Genomic DNA, 24,280 nt, shown 5'->3' on the forward strand with positions numbered 1-24,280 from the left:
TGGGGTTCCTATAGGGTCCCACCACCCCGATGGTTCAGCGTGGCTCATTGTGCCTAACCTGTGCAAACAATACAGTTTTCGCTGGACACCTGCTCTCCTTCAGGAAATCTGGGATTGATGTACGTGACAGTCAGAGGGTGACTGTGTGACCCCCCAACCCCCTCAATAGTACCCGTGGGCATCGAGTCCTTACTGAGCCTCCATGCAGTAGCATCGCACATTGGTTGTCACTGCTCCCTGCTGGGGGTTGTTTCCTGGGTGACGCCACGGGGAGACTCTTGGAGGAGTGTGCCTGGTTCCCCCCGATTTCTCCTCCCATCACGTGCGTTCCCTTTGCTGACTTGCTCTGTGTCCCTTCCCTGTAACAAATCCCAGCCATGAGCACGACAGTGTGCCGAGTCCTGCGCATGCTGCCAGGTACCCCCAAACCCTTCACACACACAGAACGTAAAAAGTCTGTGAGATGCGATCGAAGAGGGGAAAACTTGACCTGGACAGGCATTGGCTTGACAGATGGAATCTTCATATCCTGTCATTTTGTTGTGAGGGGAACCAGCACAACCACCTTTCATCCACATGAGGCGAAAAATAAAAAAGCACTTTTCCACGATCACGCGGCCAATCTGTGCTAGAGCCGCACTTAGGAGTCCTGTTCTCCTGGTAACACTTGGAGTGGGGAATCAAGGAGTGTTTGAAGTTGACCTTCATTTCATAGTAGATGGGGTGGTTTGTGCGAACACACACACACACACACACACACACACACAAGGCTGTCCTGAGATCCTCTATCTAGCTCAATCTGCTATCACGTTTTTCTGTGTGTGTGTTTTTGTTGTTGTTTTCTTTTAAAAAATGATTATGTTAACATGCCTGTGGCAATGTGTGTGTCTCTGTCCCAGCAGATCGGAAGTCAAAACAGATTTGGGGGGGAACCCCTATCACCTACAGTGCACAGTTTCTGCTTGTGAGAAGGGCATGTGCCCTTCCAAAGGCTGAACCTGGGAGACTTCCGTTTCCTCTGATCTTTCAGGACATCATTAGTGGGTTATTTTTGGAATAACTGACGAGCCACTCATCTAACATGACCTTTATTCTCAGTGTCATGAAGAATTGCCTCCAGATCCGTAAACAACCCAGGTTCTAATTACTTCCAGGTGGCAGCGGAGTAACACGTTAAAACGGGATTAGTGAGCAACAGACTTAACTGGCAAAATTGTGATCAATTAGTGGCTTTAAAAAAAGAGAGAGGCCAAGACCCTCCCTTCCTGTGAACTTTTGTGTGGAATAGAGAGGGGTGGGCAAAAGTAGGTTTACTGGGCCATTGCCACCTTCTGAGTTAATAAAGCTCCTGTAAGAACCATAACCTGCATGTCTTTTTCCATTCAAACAGCTGTAAACCTATGTCACCCACCTATGTACCTTTCAGTCACCTCACTCCCCGAAGAACAGCACAGTGAAAGAGTACAGCTTCTTCCTTTCTCTTCCCGTTGCTGCCTACCTCCTTTGCTGAGAGTAATTTCCAGGATTGGAAATGTGCCTCATATTTGCTGGAGAGAGAGAGAGAGAGAGAGAGAGAGAGAGAGAGAGAGAGAGAGAGAGAGAGAGAGGGAGAGAGATAAAGGACAGATAGCGATATGGATGGAATAAATAGATAGATGAAGGAAGGGAGGGAGGGAAGGAAGGAAGGAGGGACAGAGGGAGAGAGAGAAGGAGAGAGGGAGGGAGGGAGGGAGGGAGGGAGGAAGGAAGGAAGGACGGACGGAAAATGATCTGTTCCAGTTTTCATTTGTTCTATCAATTAGTTTTAGTGCAGTGCTGGCGAACCTTTTGAGCTCGGCGTGTCAGCATTTTGAAAAACCCTAACTTAACTCTGGTGCTGTGTCACATAGAGAAATTTTTTGATATTTGCAACCATAGTAAAACAAAGACATATTTTTGATATTTATTTTATATATTTAAATGCCATTTAACAAAGAAAAATCAACCAAAAAAATGAGTTCGCGTGTCACCTCTGACACGCGTGTCATAGGTTCGCCATCACTGTTTTAGTGAGTATCACAGAAACTCTTCTCTAAGTCCGCCACTCCCTGGTACTCTTAAACCGGGGACTACAGGTCTGTTCCTTAAGTCATGTGATGTTGATCACATTCCCTGCACTCATAAGCACCTTGAGGACTGAACTGGGTCTTATCGCCATAGCAACCTGAGCAGCGATGCAGCAGGTTGCCTTGAAAATGCTCAGTGACTAGGAATAAAATTAAAATATAAGTCTCTTAGAAAGAGGGAGCATGGGCTCGCAGAGCCGTGTGTCACAGTCACACAGCACATACATGCTGACACACCCACCACGGCATACCTTGCTGCCCCAACAGCGGTGCCCCTCTCCCTCCAAAAGACAACAGCCCCATCCAATCTGCTCTCAGTCTAAGTGGCAGGGCTGTGCTTACGGTAAACCTCGCCCAACTGGGTTGACTGTATCCATGATGCATTTTCTCCTAATCCTCAAATGCTAATGGACTTTTCTGAATGGACATCTCCCTCCCCAAAAAATCATTTGAGGGTGTGTCTTCGAAGCCTCTGGCCCATGCGCCTGTGGCAGCCCTCACACCCTCACAGCACAGTAATCTCTCCCTAAGAGCAAAGCCCTCTCCATGGGGCCAGCGAGGGGAGTGCTTCTCAAGCACAGGCTCTGCCTTATCTAGGATGGCCAGACCCAAACTCAGCTCCAAGACTCCAACAGCCTCTCATGTGCAGTGCTAGGCTGATGTCCTTTGATATTTAAGGTGGGCAGAAAGTGGTTCTTTTACCCAAAACACAGGAAGAAGAAAAGCATCTGTGGACTTGATAGCATTGATCCTAAGACAGCCGTGGGCAAACTACGGCCCGCGGGACGGATCCGGTCCGTTTGAAATGAATAAAACTATTGAAAAAAAAGACCGTACCCTTTTATGTAATGATGTTTACTTTGAATTTATATTAGTTCACACAAACACTCCATCCATGCTTTTGTTCCGGCCCTCCGGTCCAGTTTAAGAACCTATTGTGGCCCTCGAGTCAAAAAGTTTGCCCACCCCTGTCCTAAGAGATAAGATCCTCCTTGACTCATCACTAATAGAGGTGTTCTGATGGGAAACATTGTGACAGAAATCGGGCCAGGGCTGAAGAAAGAGGCAGATTCCCTGCGAAGAGTACGTTTGCTTTCTCCATTTTTTCAAATCCAGTTGCCCTTGGGCTGTGTCTTTGATGTTAATGTAGCTAGACCCCCAGTGAGAGTCTCAGAATTTTATCAGCGGAAACAGACGCGGGATGCTGGGCCCTCCCGTTGCTGGCCTCCCTAATCAGGAGGAAACGCACACCAGGCCATTGCGTGGCGCCCAAACATGAAGCTGTTATTGTTCTTTTCCATAACGGGGTCTTCTGTCTCTATCTCCACAGCAAAACCTCCCAAGGCACAGTACTGCCCAAACTACTACATTTTTATTGGGCACATTCATATGCTGATATTGACCAGCCTTTCGTTTTGGCTTGGGGAAGTAGTAAGGATGTCTTTAAAATGAGTATAAACATCATGGCTCATTGTCCTGGCTCATTTCAGTTAGGTATGAAGGTGGTAAGTCAGGATCTATCATCAAAATTGAGGACATTAGATGGCAGGGTATACATCTGTCCCAGCTATACACATTCTCAAGCTGCCTATTGTCCATTGTTCCAGAGTCTGAGAGTGAAGGTTAACCATGTGGTATCTGATAGCCCAGGAGAAGGGCCCAGGGGAAGGGCCCAGGTGAAGAACCCATGGAGACGGCAAAGCAGAAGGAAGACAGCATCAGACCTTAGGAGCCTCCCCTTCCCCTGGGAAATGGCAGGATTCCTACCTTTAGGCCTGTCCTAGCTTGGGCTGCTATAACAAAATATATACTGGGTGGCTTAAACAACAGACATTTATGTTTTGACAGTTGTGGAGGGTGGAAGTTCAAGGTCAGGGTGCCAGCACGGAGGGCTCTGGTGACAGCCCTCTTCTGGATTGTAGACAGCAGGCTTCTCAAGTGTCCTCACATGGTAGATAGAGCTCTGGCGTCTCTTCTCCTAAGGACACTGGTCCCACCATGAGGGACCCCTCTTCATGACCTAATATAACCTTAATCACTTCCCAAAGGCTCCATCTCCAAATACCATCACATTGGGGGGGGGGGGGCTTCAACATGTAAATTTTGAGGGGACACAAACATTCTGTCCATAGCAAGACCACTGGGGTATTCTTCTCAAAAAACATTTAAAATGAACCAACTTACGTTCTTAATATCAGTGAACTAATGACCTCACATGACAAGGAGGCACCACCTGATTCCTGAGTCTACAGTCAGGTCAAGTTCAATCTGCCCTGGGAAGAAATCAACGAGTGGCCTGCTGTGCAGTAAGCTAACGAGAGCAGCTGCTGGAATGGCTACTGGAACTCCGGTTCACATGGCAACCGAGATAGACCCCTGATAGTTACTTCTCTCCCATAAGAACATAATCCAGTCATTTATTTTCTCATCAAAGATAAAGGGCAAAACATAGTACGACATCCCAGGGGAAACTGTTTCATTTCTTTTTATAGGAAGACACCATTTTAATTTTTGTAATTGAAAAGGAATTCCTTTATAACAAACACTCATTTACCTTGGCCAAGATTTCCAAAGAGCCCACAACCTCTGTATGAGGCCAATGCTCAGCCATTAAAACAGGCCTTTGCTGCTCTGGCCTCCCACAAGGTGCTCAGGACCCAGGACCCAGGACCCAGGACCCAGGACCCAGGGTGGAGCCAGACATCCCAAGGCAGGTGGGCCAGCCTCCGCCTGTGCAGGCAGCTCTCACCCTGCGCAGGTAGCTTCCTGCCAGGAGCCTGAGAGGAAGCAGCAGCCAAGAACCTCCTGTGCACCACGCCCAGCCCTCCACCTGCCTCTCCACTTACTGCTGTAGAATACTTACACAGACTGGTGTTCATGGCTCATTTAACCCATCACTTTCTAAAGAACTAACGGAAGTGTCCCAGCCTGACTCAGGGGAGGCTGGGATATCTTGGAATCCCAGGAAGAGAGGTGGGATGACAGCCACTGCCAATCACTAAATCTAAACTACTTCCACAAGGAGTTACTGGACTCATCAAGGTTAAGGTTAAGACACACCTTAACCTTTTCCCAACCATCTGCTGTGCACAGGGATGTCTCTCCAGGAGCTCACAGCTAACTCAGAAAAAGTCCCTTGGTTTCTGGGACCTCCGTGCTGTTTGAGGTCACCCCCTACAGTCAGACCCAGCAATTCCACTTTGGGAATTTATACAAAGAAAACAACACCACTAATTCAAACAGACATGTGCATCGCCATGTTCACTGCAGCATTCTTTACAATAGCCAAGATACGGAAGCAACCTAAGTGTCCATCAATAGACAAATGGACAAGGACATGGTGCATATACACAATGGAGTATTACTCAGCCATAAAAATGAATGAAATCTTGCCCTCTGCAACATGGATGGACTCAGAGCAGCGGTTCCCAACCTTCCTAATGCCGTGACCCTTTAATACAGTTCCTCAGGTTGTGGTGACCCCCAACCATAAAATTATTTTCCTTGCTACTTCATAACTGTAATTCTGCTCCTGTTATAAATCGTAATGTAAATATCTGATACGCAGGATGTATTTTCATTGCTATAAATTGAACATAATGAAAGCATACTGATTAATCACAAAAACAATATGTAATTATATATGTGTTTTCCGATGGTCTTCGGCGACCCCTGTGAAAGGGTCATTCGATCCCCAAAGGGGTCGCGACCCACAGGTGAGAACCACTGACTTAGAGGGTATTGTGCTAAGTGAAATAAGTCAGACAAAGACAAAAATCTTATGCTTTCATCTGAGTATAGCACTAATTAAAGGTGTCTAAGAAACATACGAACACACCCATAACAGTATATATATATATATATATATATATATATATATATATATATATATAAAACCTGTATTAAAAACCTGCGCAGAGACTCATACAGATAGAGAACAAATCAATGCTTGTCAAAGTGAAGGGCAGCGGTGGGAAGGAAAAAAATGGTGAAGGGAATTGAGATATACAAACTTCTAATTATAAAATAAATAAGTCATGGGGATGTAATATACAGCACAGGGAATATTGCCAATAGTATTGTAATAAATATGTACAGTGACAGGTGGTTACTAGACTTATCATGATCACATCGTAAGGTATATAAATGTTGAATCACTTGGTTGTGCACCTGGAATGAATATAACACTGTATGCAAATTATACGTTAGTAAGAAAGTCAATTGACCATGGGTGTGATTATTTCCTTCTAGACTTCCCCCTCTGTTCCACTGATCAGCAGGCTTAGCTCTGCACCAATATCATCTGGTCTTGATTACTGTCGCTTTACCATAAACTCTGAAATTGGAGAGTGCAAGTCCTCCCAAAACAAAATAAGATGAATACCAGTGCCTCCCCAACCACTCAGCCCTTGGGGCCCAGAGGAGGGAGGTCCCAGCCAGGCTTGTCCTCTGGGCCTCGCTGCCTCCCTGTCACACTCAGGGTCCTGGCCACAGAGAGAAAAGTATCCTGCCCCCCCTAAACCAGCCCAAACTGCTTTATTGACTGTGATCACCGGTGGCTTTTACCGTGTGCAATCTCCGTGCCTTCACGACCTCCTTCCCTGGGCGTTTGGCAGGCTCACCGTGCGGGGCTCGGGCACCGGGAACCAGGGCTGACAGTAGCCATCGCCAGTCACAGTAGAGGCTGCATTTCCAGGCTTCCCGTGTGTGGCTCATTATACTGTTTTGGGGCCCTGTTCTCAGTCTTAACTACCTGAGTATGAAAATAGTTTACATTCTCACTCTCTGTCTCAATCTCCCTCTGTCTCAATGTCTCTATCTATCTGCCAATTATCTGCCCATTATCTATCAACAATCTATCTACCTATCCGTCTATCTCTGCCATGTGGAGACTCTTGACAATGCCCTGTGTTTGATTAAATGGTTTACTTATAAACAAACAAAAACTTGCTATTAATGTGTTCCGAATGAGATAAAAGCAGGTACTAGATCTGTTTTCTGGATACTTTTGTGAAAGAAGAAAAGTCAAGTGCTTATCCATGATACATGTTATTTTTTAAATGTTGCCCATGGATGAAGCTCCTGTGCCTGACCGAGGAGTGGACCTGGGAGTCGCCTGTCCCTATCAGCACGTGTTACCTCTGTATCTGCCTATCAGCATCCTCTCCATTCACTTGGTATAAAACGCCTTACATTTCATTTAATTAGGTTTGTGTTTAAAGAAAAAAGAGTGTATTCACATAGATTGCAAAAAGACAGAACCTGCATATGTGTGTAGCACTAACTCCAGGTGTTTAGGAAACATATGAACACACACATTATATTATAAAAACTGACACAAAACCTATAAAAGATCTATCTATAGATAGCTATCTAGGTATGTAAAACCTCATGGTAAATACTTTGATTTCTCACCCAGATTTCCAGGTATTCTCTCCTTCCAGGAACATGTCCCACTGAAGTCAGGAATGACCATGGGACTTGCTTTGGCCACTTAAATATGAATAGAAATGGTGTGTGTCTCCTCCATGTAGAACAGCGGTTCTCAACCTGTGGGTCACAACCCCTTTGGTGGTCGAACGACCCTTTCACAGGGGTCGCATAAGACCATCCTGCATATCAGATATTTACATGACGATTCATAACAGTAGCAACATGACAGTTATGAAGTAGCAATGAAAATAATTTTATGGTTGGGTCACAACATGAGGAACTGTATTTAAAGGGACACAAGGTTGAGAACCACTGACGTGGAAGCAGGCAGAGGCAGTTTGCATTCTCCCTGCTCCCTTGCCCCTCCAGGGCAGACCCTGAGGTTGTTAGATCGCTCTTATAAGATGGTGGAGCCTCCATCAGCGTCGACCCCCGAGTGTGGGAGATTGTAAATATTGCCCAAACTCTCCCCCTCCCTGAACCCACACGATCTGACTCTGGGCTCAGCCAGATGAACTTATTACATATAATCTCTCCATCTGCCTCCAAGAAACCAAAACAACCTCTAAGGAGAAGCAATTAAAACCATTAACAATCAAAATTAGCAACTAGAAGTGCACAGGTGAGTATCTATCCTGATTATTGCAATAGTTTTCAGTTCTTAAGCATAGTATGTCTGTCATACTCTAACAAATAGGATGATGCATCAACATTTATTGTTCAATAAAGTGCGAGGCACTTCAAATTCACTGTAAAGATGATATTAGGAAATGCTGAAACATCCTTTATATCCTAGTTTACTGTGATATACTTTAAAGGCCAAAGATTTAATTTTTGATTTGGACTTTTTAATGGTTTGATGATTTTTTTTCATTCTTCTTAAATAGTAACCTATATTGTCTAGCGGGCCAATAAACTGATAAACAGAAATGCTTTGTCACCATGAGAGTTTAGTTCCAATTTCTTCTCTCTGTAAATTGTCGAAGTGTTGACAGTATTCAAGGATTACATTCAAACGCATGTGCGCGAATGTGCATACACATACATGACATAAAGGAAAGCAATTGTTTATAACCCATTGTACCACATTCAGTGCCCAACACAGCTGTTTGCCAAAAGCAGCCAACAGTCATCATCCAACCATGTGCAAACCAGGAAACTGAGGCTGCCGCCCACATGGCCTTTCCAGGTGAGTAGTGAGGAGCAAGGACTCAACTCAAAAGCTGCCATGGAAGAAGTCCCCCTCCTTCTTAGCAGCCAGATTTCCACTGTCTCATTGGTGGACACCAAAATAAGCCAGGAAATTACTTATATACAAAGAGACATATTTCAGTGCTGAATAGATATGCCAGCTAGAATCTTCAAGAACGAGGCCTGAGACACCTCATTACTCAAAGACTTCCGAAAGGGTCAAAACGGCAGAAAATCAGAGCTTCGTTTTCGAGTTTTCAGTTTCAGACTCGTCCTCAATGTACCACCAAGGCCTCTCACAGACAGGATAATCCTTCCTCCCTATTTCCAGCTGCATAAATAAAAACACAATTTCCTGATAAAAGTAAAACACCAGCTATAGCGTATCGTGTAAGTAACTAATTTTGATCCATTCAGTCAATCACTGAAGAATATCTGATTCGAGCCACGTAAACCAAGATGAAACGTTGATGCCACCATTTGCTCATGAAATAGCATCATCTTAAGGACACTAGTCCTCGACTACGATGAACACCTGGGAAGAGGCCCGACTCGATGTGTGGCACACCCTGTGAGAAGGCGGCCTGACGCGCTCGCCTGGAGGCGGGAGCCTACCTGAGATGAGTGAAACAGTGTCTTTCTCCCATGAGACGACGGTGATGTACGCCTCCACCGAGGAGGGGATAATGCACTTGAAGACCGCGACATTGCCTCTCATGGTTTTCTGGTCCTCCACACGGACTGTATAGGGCTCCCGTAAAACTGCAAGACAGGAAGGGGACCGGTGACACAGAGGCGACCTCCTTCTGAGAGCATCTCACCTGGATGTAGACACTGTATCCCATGGATAGGAACTGCATCAGAGACATTTATGGGGGGAAATTTTAAACAGTCTACATTTCACGTCTTAAGGACTTTCATTCATTACCAATAAGCTCCCCAAATACGAAAGGGCCAGGGTACGCCTAAACAGCGTTCATCTCCCCCCAAGGCAGCTCCCTGTGGGAAGCAGCTTCTGAGTGGAGTCATGGTGATGGAGAACGGCTCTCCGTGTCCTCTGAGGGCCAAGAAAAACATTTCAGACTATAAAGAGAATTTTAAAATCCAAGAAAGGCAACCTCTCCTGGAAATGCTTGCAAACTACACAACAAAGAACTCTTCATGAGAGGCATTTTAATGACAGTTGCAAAGCAGTTTGGGAAACAATGATCCTGCTGCCCATCATGGAGGGAAGGACGCTGCTGAGGGAGCCTGCCCGAACCCACAGCAATAGGACTATCCCAGAAAGTGCTCAAACCGACTTCCATGAATGAAGCGTCTGGGTTCAAAGTTGAGCCCTACCACTCTTGCCGGCGATATACTAGGGATTTAGATGAAAACATCTACCACCAGGGGTGGTTGTAATGGCCTGATTTTGTGGATAAAGCACTCAGGACAGGCTCGGGGACAGCTACACAAATCCACGCCATGTCCGTGGAAGACTTCTGTGTCCAGGGCAAGGAGACATCCATGCGTCTCACAAACATTATCCCTCACACCAGCTCCGTAAACATGGGAAGGGCTTACTTCCGGAGTGCTTCATTGCCCTCCAATTTGAAACGAAGGTGCTGGTACAGGAAGATCTTCACGGTCTGGATTTCATAAATCTTTGACTTTCTAAGATATCCAGATCTCTTAAAATTTTAGTCATTTATTGGAAAATATGTGGCAAGAAAACTAGCATGAAATTAATTTCAAAAAATTAACATATCAACAAACATAGGAATGGTTTCAAAAGGGAACTGTCCTCTTGGGCAGAGGTAAATAATGCAGCCTTGTTTTCGCTTCCTTTTCTCTCTTCTTTTCTTCTTTGTTTTGGGTTACTTTTTAATGAGTCCACTGTTTCTACTTTGTTGGTTTGCTAGCCATAACTCCCTGCATGGTTATTTCAGGGGTGGCTTTTTGTGGTATCCATCTGTAGCACCATCATTTATATTCAGGTGCTGCTAGACTACTTCCCATAGAATAAGAGAACCCTAAAACATTGTACTTCTCTGTCTACTCCAGGCCTTAATGCTACCGTCCTCATTTTATTTGTACCTATGTTACAATCCCCACAAGACACTGCTGTTATTTTGTTCAATTATTTTTTTTTAAGGATTTTAAATTTAAAATGGGATTTATTTACCCATGTAGTTACTTCTTTCATTTTTCTTCTTTGAGTATCCTCCATCAGGTGTCATTTCTTCTGACTGCAGGGCATTTTTTCTAAAGATGTCTCGTAGTGCAAGTCTTTCAGATTTTGTGTGCCGAACGCCTATATTTCACCTTTATTTTTGCAAGATTCCTGCGTGCAGATTTCTGGATTCACAGACCCTTTTCTTCCAGGACTTCAGAGGTGCAGCCTCACCGTGCTCTCACACTGAGTCTGAGGGAGTCTGTCGTCATCTTTCCCTTTGTCCCCCTATGCGTGATGGGTCCCTTTCTCTGGCTGTTTTTAACGTCCTCTCTTTCTCATTGGTCCCACGCCCTGTCTTCTGATGCGCCCTGGTGAGTTTTTCTTCATGTAGTTTATGCTTAGGTTTCCTGGGCCCCTGGGATCTTTGGGTTTACAGTTTTCCTCAAATTTTGAACATTTTGACCAGTATTTTAACTTCTTTTTTGTTTTATCATCCATTTCTTTGGGGAGTCTATTTGTATAGTAAGCTTATTTGACGTATTTTTCAAGTTTTTGGAATAAGCATTTTTTTTTTCGATCAGTTTTAGGTTTACAGAAAATTTCACAGAAAGTACAAAGAGTTCCCATACGCTCTTCCTCACCACCCCTACAGTTCTCATTATAAGCCTCTCAATTAGTGTGATACATTTTTATAATTAATAAATGAATATTTATACATTCTTATCAGCTGAAGTCCAGAGTTTACATTAAGGTTCACTCTGTTAGACAGGACTATGAATAATGTCATGTATTCATCGCTAAGGCATCATCTGGAATAATTTCACTATCCCATCAATGTCCTATTTGCCCCACAACCCTTGGCGACCACTGATCTTTCTACCTTGCCATAGTTTTGCCTTTTCCAGAATGTCATACCTTTGGATTTATACAGTATGTGGCCTTCTCAGGTTGGCTTCTTTCACTTAGTAACATGCATTTAAGGTTCCTCTATGTCTCTTCATGGCTTGATAGTTTATTTCTATCAATGAGTAATATTCCATTGTTTGGATGGATATATCAGTTTATTGTTAAGAAATATTCTTGTTAAAATGTAAAGAAAGACACTTTAAGAATTTTGCAATAGGAGTCATGATTATTTCAATTGGGAGAGAAATTTTGCTCAACTGTATATACAGCAAGAACAAGTGAACATAGAGAACCAACCGCAAAGCAAGGGGGTCCGTGGGTGGAAATTACTAAGAGGAGACATCAAGGGTAGGGAGTCTTGTTAAATGTGGGCTGAACACTTACACATCACAGGTGAGAGGAGGAGCTCGATCAGATGTTAACAGTGATCAAACAGCAAATATCAGAGGTGGGGGATGACTTCGCAGGACTGGTGCTGAAACTGGGCTCGGGGAGAATAGACACGGAAGGTCAAACTAGGTGAGAAGAGGGCTCAGAGGAGCCTGGCAGAAATTTACTCAAGGAGGGGGTCTTTGTCATTACCCATTCACAGACAGAAGGGCATCTTTGTGCTTCCAATTTTTAGTAATTATGAAAAAAGCTGTTATAAAAATCCATGTGCAGGTGCCCTGGCCAGGTGGCTCAGCTGGTTGGAGCATCGCCCCATCCACTAAAAGGTTGCAGGTTTGATCCCAGTCAGGTTGTGGGTTTGATGCCTGGTAAGGGTATGTATGGGAGGCAACTAATCAAAATGGTCTCTCTCACATCGATGTTTCTCTCTCCCCCTTCCTTTTTCTAAAATTCAATAAACATGTCCGTGGATGAGAATTTAAAAAAAAAGATTCAGCCCTAGCCGATTTGGCCCAGTGGAGAGTCAGCCTGTGGCCTGAAGGGTCCCAGGTTTGATTCCAGTCAAGGGCACATGCCCAGGTTGCAGGCTCAAACCCCAGGGGCCATGCAGAAGTCAGCCAATCAATGATTCTCTCTCACTGATGTTTCTCTCTCTCGCTCTCTCCCTCGCCCTTCCTCTCTGAAATCAATAAAAATATATTTTAAAAAAAGATTCATCTGCGGGTTTTTGTGTCCTGCATCTGGAAACTTAAGGTGATAAACTGGGGCAATCATAGGGCTCAGCTGCTTTATTCCAGTTTCTCCAGGATCACTTCCCTGCACCCTGGGGTGGCCAGGCAGGAAGCTGGCGCTGGGTGTATTTTGTCTGTGTGTGGGGGTTGCTGCTGCAGAAAGAAGGGAAAATGCAGCCCTTGCTCCTCCATCTTGGCCGTAACCAGAAGTCCAGTCAAATGCCCTTCACCACAGCTCACTAAGGAAAAGACATGGCGAGGGTTGGACTTGCCCCTGGTCACACAGCAGATGACCTCGCTAAGCAGTGAGCACCGCACAGGCAAGGGACAGACCAGTGCAAGCGGCTTACTCGTTCCGGTCCCTAGGACAGAGGCCAGAACGTGTTTTATTTGCAGGAAAACTAAGATTGCTGCTTAATGAGGCAGCATGGGTGACCTTTTCCTCGTCCCTTGGCACTCAGACCTGGGTCAACTCGCTATTAACTAGTAAGAATACGAATGTTCTGTACCGCCACGGGAGAGGGTATAGGACATTTTACCCAATGGGTTCTTCCAGGGAAACCCCTGTGCCAATGTCAAGGGAGCTTTAGATGGCCTGCTGCACTGGGGGATGCCCAGGAGTGAGTGCTCATTCTACACAAGCCTGCAGGACAGTCGGCACTGGGCATCAGACAGCCCCCCACTGCCCTCCTGCCCAGCTGCCCAGCTCTGCACTGGCATCGACGCAAAAATGGGGAACCAGCCTTTCAAGCATCCACTAAGCAATCTAAAAATTATCACAACCAGGATGTGCTCATAAGAAGTAAATTAAAGGAGAAGAGACATTTCTTTGGGGCAATGTGACTGTCCATCGTGTAAGTCCGAACGGACGCAGCAGAGGTGTGGGTGCTGGGCTCACGGACAGCAACTGCGTAACTACGTGGAAGGTGGCACAGGTGCCAGGCCAGGCGATGGCATCCCCACCCCTCCCCCTGTTCCCTCTGCCCTGCAGAAGCAACCAGTTCTACGACAAACCCAGAAAACAGCAGTTAAAGCCGCAGTAAGCATGTAGTTCCTTTATCTGACCAGAAACTCGAGGCAGAAATAGCAGATTCACACATACAAGCACAGCTGTTTGAAGTTCCAGGCTTTTCTGGGAGTTTGTCTTTGTAGCCTATCAATATGTTTTTTTATGACACACTGAGTTTTTTTCAGCCTTCCAGGTAGAAGGCATTACTCAAGTCCCCTGCCGCCTGATTTGGAGGTCCCTACGCGAATTTCACGTGCTTGTTTTATTTATTCGGGACATCAGTTCTCCACCTCTCTTGGTGAAAGCCAACCTTCTTCCTTTCTTCAGTGCATTTCTGTGCAAGTCTTGGCGTTCAGGAGCTTGTCCTGGAAATGAAAACGCAGCTGGGAAATGACGGCTGGTGGGACGGGGGCAGTCTGACGCCGGGGCTCATGTCCAGGAGACCACGCGCGGGCACTGGGCAGCGGCTCATGCTGTGATGTCTTCAGGCAAGGCCTCCTCGCCTGCCGCAGCGGATGCCCACGCCGCTGTCCCGCTCCCCGGGGCAGAAGACAACAGTCAAAGTCACGTTCGCTTTGCCCTGCCATTATACTGAGTCATCTCCCAGTATTTGAAAGGCTAGGCTTAAAAAAAAAAAACACCCATTAAAACGCTGTTTGCTAACTGGAGTCTAGCTGTGCATTTGTTTTTCAGGGTTTTGTTAAATCGTTAGAATGACACACTGTGTCCTGGCTGGATAACTTTTCAAGTCTGCGAATCAGAGGCCATATTCCTGAGTTGACTTGCAGCGACGGCAATTTTAGAAAAACACACATTATGATGTTAAAAGGAACAAACCAATTCAATAAACCAATGTTTATCCATTGACAACATTCCAGTAACACGTGACACAGTAAAAAACGTTAACAGCGCCTTTTTTATTTCACATTAAATGCAAGCCTGTGAGACGGAGTCTGCTTCACTCACAGTACACACCACTGCGATGGTTTTATTCCAGCTCCGTCCCGGGCCTTCTTTCCCCTGCCTCCTCCCTGCTCCCTCCACTGCCCACCTCTGGGACGGAGTGTGGGGAGGAAAGGAGCAAAGAGGGGGACAGAAAGCAAGCACACTGGGTTTGAGGCACTGGAACTGCGAGTCAGAATATCCATTAGTCAAAAATGCAATAAATCTGGGGTATGGTTTAGACCAGTGATGGCGAACCTTTTGAGCTCTGCGTGCCAGCATTTTGAAAAACCCTAACTTAACTCTGGTGCCGTGTCACCTATAGAAATTTTGTGATATTTGCAACCATAGTAAAACAAAGACTTATATGTTTGATATTTATTTTATATGTTTAAATGCTATTTAACAAAGAAAAATCAACCAAAAAAGTGAGTTTGCGTGTCATAGGTTCGCCATCACTGGTTTAGACCTTACCAACTTAATGTCACGGAGTCCAGCTTTTGGTTCCAGCATGTAAGACACTCTGAAACATGTGTCTTACACTCTGGCAGCTGAAAGAAGCCACCAGCAGTCTCCAATTGAGCGTTCTCTGGTTCTCAGCTGACGTTTTTGTTTTCTCTCCTGAGTTTTTCACAATATCCCCAGCAAATATCACAGTGCCTGGAACAGAGGCCCTTTCCACTGTCAGTGTTGACCCAGCTTTCTTTCTTTGTCCATGTCTGACTCCCCCATTAGGACGAGAGTTCCATGAGAGTAGGTACCATTTCTTTTCTCACATCTACTCCGTGCACCCGGCAAAGTGCCGGAACCATAACAGAAGCTCAAGGAAATATTTGCTGAGTGAATACATTCAAATTGACCCGAGCATTGCATTGTAATCTTTTTTATTTTGTACTTGGACATTTTAATGAACTTCCCTGCAAATTGAAGATCATATGCAAAGCTACCAGATCGCAGGCCCCACCAACACCCTTCATCTTCCCCTCGGCTCTTCCGCTGAAGAACTTGGCCTTCACAGCGACAGGCTGGATTCCCCCAGCTTCCCAGTGTTCAAGGATTTACAAGGACAGAGTCTTAAGAGTTTACAAATGCACGGAGCTTTTTTTTTTTGCATGTTGTTCAAATGTGGTAAAAAATGTGGAATGAAAATAAAAACACCTCAGCAAGAAAAAGGCGAAAGGGGAGTATTGACAAGCATCTGTGCATTTGTTTCACTGAGGATGAGAACCAACCACGTTCTTCCCCAACAATGTCAGGCCCCCCGGAAATCCAGTCGAGAGACAAGCTCAGAGGAGGGACTGGTGACAGGGTGTTCGCCGACTCCCAGCTGATGGCTGGGAATGTTTGCCACCCGCCCCCACCCCCGCAGGCAAGAAGGAATCCACTCTACTCACCAGCCTTGATGTGGACATCCTGACTTCTAATTTTCCCTGAAGGATTCTCAGCTGTGCAATAGTAAGTATTGTCATGGATTAAGGTACTAAAGCTCGAAGGAGGGAAGGGGAAAATCTGGAGAGTGCCGTTGGGGTGGACGTGGCGGATCCCGGGGACATCGTAGATCTCCTCGCCCGTCGCCAGGTACCATCTGAGAGCCACAGGAGGGATGCCTGCAGCCGGGCAGGGCACCAGGGTCCCCGTGGTGCTCGCGAACACTACCTCTTGCACAGATGCATTGACAAAGTAGAGGCTGGAGTGGAGGTCCTCACTGAAAACTGGAAGACAGCAACACAAGGATCGGACAGTTAACGCTCCGGAACCTGACTTTCAGTCAGCCTGGCCCCGGGGCAGGGCGGGAGGGCATTTTGACACATAATTGCAGGGTTCGACTAAAACTAAATAATTCAAAATTACCCAACCTACTACAGACAGAGAGGCTGTACTGAAAAGGAGGCTCCATCCCAGCTGATGTGGCTCAGAGGTTGAGCGTTGACCTATGAACCAGGAGGTCACGGTTTGATTCCCCATCAGGGCACATGCCAGGGTTCAGGGCTCGACCCCAGTGTGGAGGGTGCAGGAGGCAGCCAATCAATGACCCTCTCTCATCATTGATGTTTCTATCTCTCTCTCCCTCACCCATCCTCTCTGAAATCAATAAACATTTTTTTAAAAAGTAAGGTCCATCCTCCTGTCATGTTTTTACACACACAGAAGTTTCCCAGGGTCTTAACTTTGAAGTTTACTCTTCAGCTCCACGCCCTGTGCCCAGATCTATCTTCTATCTTCATCGCACAGACCACTCTCGGAATTGACATTATGCATTTTGTATTCATTTTTGATCTGTCTCCCTCTGGAACATACGCCCCGTGAGAACAATGCACTGATCTGCTGACACTGTTACCTGGACAGAGAAGCCAACATCCAGTCACGTGCTAGGTAAGGAGAAGCTAAGTGAAGGTGTGACCAGATCCAGGTGCTAGGATCAGATCATGCTGGTGGGTAGTTACGCTGAGGGCTAATTTTGAGTGAAATTAGTCACCATTTTTTAAATTAAAATTGACGATCATATGCAAAGCATTTTAAAAAGCAGAACTGGTTTTCTGAAAATAGTGTCCCATCAACAATGCATTTTTTTAATTGAAACTATGTAGCCATAATAAAGAGAACTTTGACGAAGGCATCCTTTAATTCCATCAACTTATGGCAGTTTTTGTTTAAATTTTTATATTTCCTCTTCCGGTCCATCTGCATTTCTTACCTCTATAATTATACTACATTTCTTGCTTATATAATTATACTATGCCACAATGTGCATACATAAAATATGCAATTGTTATAGACTGCTTCATTCTCTTAACACTATTTCATATACATAATTTCATCTTCCTAGATGCACTTCACAAGTAAATATTAGTGGATGCACATTTTATGTAACATGGTTTCCCAGACTATTTTCCTGATCTTGGTTATGTAGGTGGTTCTGTTTTAATTGCTGTAAACAAAGTGTCTGCAAACCTGTTCACACACATTTGGCTTTTTAACGTATTTATTGAGCACCCGCATTGCACTCAGCAACACATAGCTGCGGAGTGTCATTTATGTGAAGAAAAAAACTCAACATCGAGGACCCCCAAATTAAACAGAATATTTATAAATGCCAAAAGACCTGTTTCACAGACATCTGTGTTTTTATGATTTTCTAAAAACGAGTGCACACCCAATCACATCTTCACAGCACACCAAAGGCGCCCTAGAGACTTGGAATTCACCTCACTGGGAGCCATGGGGATCACGTTTACTGAGCACCGATGGCGGAGCGGGCAATGCTGGGAGGCCAGAGGTGTCATTGCATTTACTCCGTGAACAGTTCTGCCAGCGGAGTGTGGGCTCCTCCCTCAGGAAGATAATTTGCATATTCAGAGGGGTTATCGCTTGACCCAGAATTCAGGACTAAGACGTTAAAAAAATCATCTTTCTGATGAAGATTTCATTTCATGATATGGCTGCCTTGTTCTGCAAAGCCAAATCTTGGGGGAAGCAGAGTGCATGAGCTTTAGAATCCTCTAGATACGGTGTCTTACCTGAACACCCCCCGGCTTTCTCCTGGTCTCTCTCCTGCACTGACCAGGAGTTTGCCTCCTGAGGCCAGGGCTGACTCAGAGCTGGGGAAGCAGAGGGGCCACCGTTTCTCCAAAGATGGTGGAGAAAAATGCACTTTATAAAAGTAGTAGTAGGTTTACTCAAAGAGAAGACAGGGTGTTCCACAAGCAGTAACTGGTAGTTTCCTCCTCCAACAATAACTAACGTTTTTAGCAATGCTCCACAAAGCAGAATATGAAAATTACTAATTAAGAGGTTGGTTCAGATCGGAAGCATGGTTGCGATTTTATATGTGAGTTTTCTAGGAAACTGACATCACCCCAAACACACGGTTAGGAACAAGATAACTGTCACTCGTCAGGGCTAATTAATTCCACCCAGATTCTTTTTCTTTTCCCTTCCACATTACTCTTCTGTCAACTGAATATATTTGAATTTATTCTTTTATATCATAAAAGTAATCCTCTTGCCCGGCCAGGGCACATGTGGCTGAGCGTCGACTTATGAACCAGGAGGTCACAGTTTGATTCCCGGTCAGGTCACAAGCTCAGGTGGCAGGCTCTGTCCCATGTGGGGTGTGCAGAAGGCACCTGGATCAATGATTATCTCTCATCATTGATGTTTCTCTCTCTCCCTTACTTTGTGAAATCAATAAATATATAGATATAGATATATAGATATATTTTTAAAAGTAGCCCTGTTAAGAATGAGACTTGAAAAATGTGAATGCATATAAGATATATTTCCAAAATTAAATGTATATTTCCAAAATTAAACGTTTCCTATTGTAAACCACATTCCAAGAGCCAGCTTGTGAAAGTACTTAAATGACTATGATGAGAAAAATGCAAAATACATGTTTAATCCTAATAGTTAAAAAGATAATTAACCTATGGGGATTTTACCATCACTTCTCCTGACATTTTTTAAAGGTATTTCATGTTAGTCTTTCTATTTCACACCATTGGGTTTAATAATGGAACATAAACTCATTCTCTAAGATACACATCATTTGGCCACAGGCAAAAAAAGAAAAGAAAAAAATCATACAAAAATCAAACTATATCCCAACAGCTTTTGTTTCTTCCATCTAAGGGACCATCCATCTGCTTAAATAATAGCACTTCGCTGTACGGAGTGCCATGCACACTTTAAATACAGTCGCATTTGCTACCCCCAGGAAGTGCAGGCAATCTGGATGTGCGTTATGTGTGTGTGAAAGTTCCTTAGCGTAACTGCCGTTTCACAAGAGCAAGCCAGCGGAAACACTGGCATGACCCGCTGTCTGACTCAGGTCTACCGTCCTGGGGTGTGGACACTGGGACGCGGAGGAGGGGCTGGAGGATTACGCGGCTGGCAGAGTTCTCCGTGTTTTATATCGTTACAACAGATGGCACAACCAAAGCTCCAATGACAACAGGAAGAAGAATGTTACGCTGAAAGGAAAAACAAGTCAATATTGCTTTCTTTAAAATTCAAATATGGTGCACAGAAGAGACGAGGCGGAGAGGGTACAGGAAGCGAGGACACGATCATTCATTCATGCAACCATCTCTACTGGGCACTTGGCAAGTACCGGGCCCTGTGCAAGTCCCAGTAACGCAAATGTGCATGAGTCATGGTACTGCTCTCAAGGAATGTCTGGTCGCAGGGGCGCCGTGGCTGGCAAAAGATAGATGATAATTCGTTGGCTGTGTATTGATACAGAATTATTCTCAACATGGTATGGGAGCCTAAGTGACAGACGCTAACCCAATCTGGGGACAAGGAGGAAAGCTTTCCAGGTCCGAGGGGAAGTAGATTCTAGGCAGAGGGCATAAAAATGTTAGCACAGGGCCCTAACCAGTTTGACTCAGTGGATAGAGCGTCGGCCTGCAGACTGAAGGGTCCCAGGTTCGATTCCGGTCAAGGGCATGTACCTTGGTTGCGGGCACATCCCCAGTAGGGGGTGTGCAAGAGGCAGCTGATTGATGTTTCTCTCTCATTGATGTTTGATGTTTCTCTCTCATTGATGTTTCTAACTCTCTATTCCTCCCCCCTCCTCTCTGCAAAAAATCAATAAAATATATCTTAGAATAAAATATGTTAGGATACGGAGTTGTCCCAGGAAGGAGAGAAGTGAGAAGACACTGGATCACAGGGACCTCAGGGCAGATCTAACAGTGATGCACACATTGGGAGAAGGAGCTTGAGGTTCTTACACGCACTCATTTATTCCATGCGTCATTACTCAGCAACTACTAATTACCGGGCACTGGGCCAAGACCTGGGACACACCAATAGCCACGGAGCTTACATTTCACACGCTCATTGTCAAGTCTAGGTCATAAGGGTGTCAAATCGCATGCAAAAAGCAGGTGCTTTATTCTGCAGGCTGCGGGGAGTCCCATGCACAGGTATATACCTCAGAGAAAAGAGTGTGTGTCCACACAAGAACTTTATGATCACCAAATGTGCACACTATCCAAGTTTATCCATCAAATGAAAAATGGATAAACAAAATCCGGTATATCCACACAATGGGATGTTGATCAGCAAAAGAGAAATGAAATACTGATACATGCTTTCAATATGACTGACCCTTGATAACCATCTGATAAGCCAAAAGAAAGCTAATCATAAAAAATACATCCTATATGATCACATCCATATAAAATTTCCAGAAGAGGAAACCCTACGAAGACGGAAAGTGGATGCCTGGTTTACTTAGGGCTAGAGGTGAGGGTGAGAGGGCAGGGGAAGGATAACTAAAGTATGAAAAGATTCCTTTTGAGATGATTAAAATGTTCTGAACTCGACTGTGGTGAAGAATGTATATACCTGAAAATTTACTAAAAACCAATGAATTGTTCAAATGAGTGAATTTTGTTGAACATGAATTCTCTCAATAAAGTTATTTTTAAAAATAGGGAGGCAATGAACATTTTGAGACAGAACAAGCAATTTCCCAGATTACAGTTTTACAAAGGAACTACTGGGCGCGTGAGGAGTGAAGACTACAGGAAGGAAGTCAGATAGGCTGCTGTGGCTGGCCTAGACCCGTGGTCGGCAAACCGCGGCTCGCGAGCCACATGCAGCTCTTTGGCCCCTTGAGTGTGGCTCTTCCACAAAATACCACGTGCGGGTGCGCATGTACAGTGCGGTTGAAACTTCGTGGCCCATGCACAGAAGTCGGTATTTTCTGGAAGAGCCGGTATTTTGTGGAAGAGCCACACTCAAGGTGCCAAAGAGCCACATGTGGCTCGCAAGCCGCGGTTTGCCAAGCCGCAGATTGCTGACCACTGGCCTAGACCCTCTGGGCACTGATGATGTGAAGGGAGGAGAAAGCCTAACTACATAGCTATGTCTGCTATGATCCCACCAGAATTTGTGGTCAGGGGTATAAAAGTGATGAGAGCGAGGACAAGGAAAAAACCATTATGATCCTAATTTAATAGCTTGTATACCTGACTACACAGCTACACCATGAATAAAAACAGAGAACATACAGGGAGAGCTGATTGGGCAGAGAAAACAGCTATGCCAGTTTTACTCAGGTTAAGGGGACACTGTTCTTGGGTCTCCCACTAAGAAGTCGGGAATAGGGGTCCAAGGCCCCACAGAGAGCCTGAACATAAGGGAAGCTGAAGGCCATCACTGGGTGAAATATACCAAGAAGAAAGTAAAGAACAAGGAGACACAAAGCCCAGAGGTGGATTCTCGGGGACAGTTAATAGGTAAAAGTCAAGCAAAAAATATTTGGCCAAGGATTGCACCCCAAAAACATAATGAACTCCTGCAAGTCAATAAGAAAAAAAGATATTCTAATAAAAAATGGGCAAAAGACTTGGGCAGTCACTTTCCAAAGGCCAATATATAAGTGATCAATAAGCACATGGAAAAGCACTCAATGTCATTGCCATCAGGGAAATGCAAATTAAAAGCACAAGGAGTTACCACTACACACCCGTATCAATGACTCAAATGGCAAAGAGAATATACTGAGTGTCTCAAGGATATGCTAGTAGAGCAACAGGAACCTCCTAAGTTGCTGGTGGGAATGTAAATTGATCATCATTGTGGGAAACTGTTCACCTGTAGCTATAAAACCTGAAACGATGCACTCCCCATGACTCAGCAGTTCAACTCCCAGGTCTTTATCCAACATGCGCTCACAGAAAAAGACACATTGGTACATTCATAGCAGTACTATTTGTAAGAGCCCCAAAGTGAAAATCACTCAACTATCCATCAATAATAAAATATAAAAATATATTGTGATATATTTACACATCAGATCACTATATAACAATAAAAATGAACAATCTACACAACCATATTATGAATCCCACAACCATAATGTTGAAGGAAATCAAACAGAGTAAGAATACATACTGTATTACTTCATTTATATCAAGCATAAAAATAGGAATAACTAGTCTATGATGCTAATAATGGTTATCCATTGGGGAGGGGGGCACGGAAAATGGAAAGGGCATGAGGAGGCATTCGGGCTGCTAGCTAGCTGTATTCATTTTCTTGTTCTGGGTGCTGGGTACAGTGATGTGTTCAGCGATGAGAATTTCATTTGAGTTTTACACTGTGATATATTTAGTTGCACACTTTATGGATATATTTTATACTTCAATGTAAAAATTACATATTTTAAAGGAATGGGAAAAGAAAGAAGCATCATAAAGATAAAGAAAAAATTCAGTAGCTCCAATCCTAGAGAGAACAATGCCTTAAAACAAAAGGATGGCATTTGGGGACATCAACTGGCGGTTTTCAAAAGTGTCAATTGCTTCAGAGAGATCAGAAAACAGGAGAACTAAGACCATTAGATTTGCAAATAGGGTATATTCATTTTGAAGGGAAATGCCATTTAGGACTTTTCTTGATTTTATAGGAATATGCAAATAGACATGCTTAGTAAAATAAACTTCTTTGATAAAGGTCTTCCAAAATGAAAAGAAATAGAACTTAGCCTTAGGCAAACATTAACTAGAAAGCATGATCCTTAACTGATTCTAAGACTCCAAAATATTTTTTGTATTTGAATAAATGCCTTGAAATTTACAGTCATCTTGATCAAATAATCTGAAAGCAGATAAATGGATAGTCTAATAACTTAGAAAGCATTCCAAAATATTATAAAATAATTCCAAATCAGATTATAAAAATGTAGCAACTGTGCATTTAATGCTAATATTTTTCAATAATTATATCTATTCCTCAGCATTGAAGCAATGATGCAACTGTCCTCCTTAATAAGAATTTGATAAAACTTCACAATGACATAGAACTGAGAAATATGAAATTCTGCCTTTGTCCATAATAAAACAATAAAAACAACAACACAGGAGCTGGATTTATCCTCCTCTGTTCAAACATTCAGGCAATACGGAGCAGTGAGCCATGAAAGGAAACAAATGAGGTGGGGCCTACTAATGCCCAGCTACTTTCTGGAGAGAGCTTCCACATCATCCTAAAAGAAGGAAACCTAATAGAACTTGGTGGGATTTCTTAGTTGAGTAGATAAACTGTGAGGCTTGGGGAAGCCAAGGCCACTAGATCTACAGAGCAGAGAGAAGGAAGCTGCATAGAGAGGGAGCTCCAGAGATCTGAAGGTGTCCTTTGATGAGTCTTTACTGATATTTGCACATGTGGAGAGAACTACCAATGCTGGATAGGGGACACCCTGAAGGAGCAGGTGGAAAAGCCCTGAGCTCTCATATGGGAGAGACTGGTTCATGCTCCGCCAGACAAAGTAAGAAAGAACTAATATATAAGGTATCAGATGGAACTCTCAAAAGGGTATCACCACAATAGTGAGGCCCAACGTGTTCAAAACACCTAATGGGAATCCCAGAATGGATCCCAGAGAGATTAAATTGAT

At 44.3% G+C, this 24,280-nt stretch overlaps 1 protein-coding gene across 1 annotated transcript in view; it reads right to left on the reverse strand.

Annotated features, from left to right (window-relative positions):
* Window positions 1-24,280, reverse strand: part of DSCAM (DS cell adhesion molecule) — a gene marked incomplete at its 5' end in the record, with an annotated part of 440,423 nt that overhangs the window by 338,914 nt on the left and 77,229 nt on the right. The window contains 2 exons of the mRNA XM_081088248.1: window positions 9,345-9,491; window positions 16,260-16,577. Of these exons, the coding sequence (XP_080944374.1) occupies window positions 9,345-9,491; window positions 16,260-16,577 (465 nt within the window). The remainder of the gene's footprint in view (window positions 1-9,344; window positions 9,492-16,259; window positions 16,578-24,280) is intronic.

The sequence above is a fragment of the Myotis nattereri genome (genome assembly GCF_964212035.1).
Source record: "Myotis nattereri genome assembly, chromosome: 3".
Taxonomy (NCBI): Eukaryota; Metazoa; Chordata; class Mammalia; order Chiroptera; family Vespertilionidae; genus Myotis; species Myotis nattereri.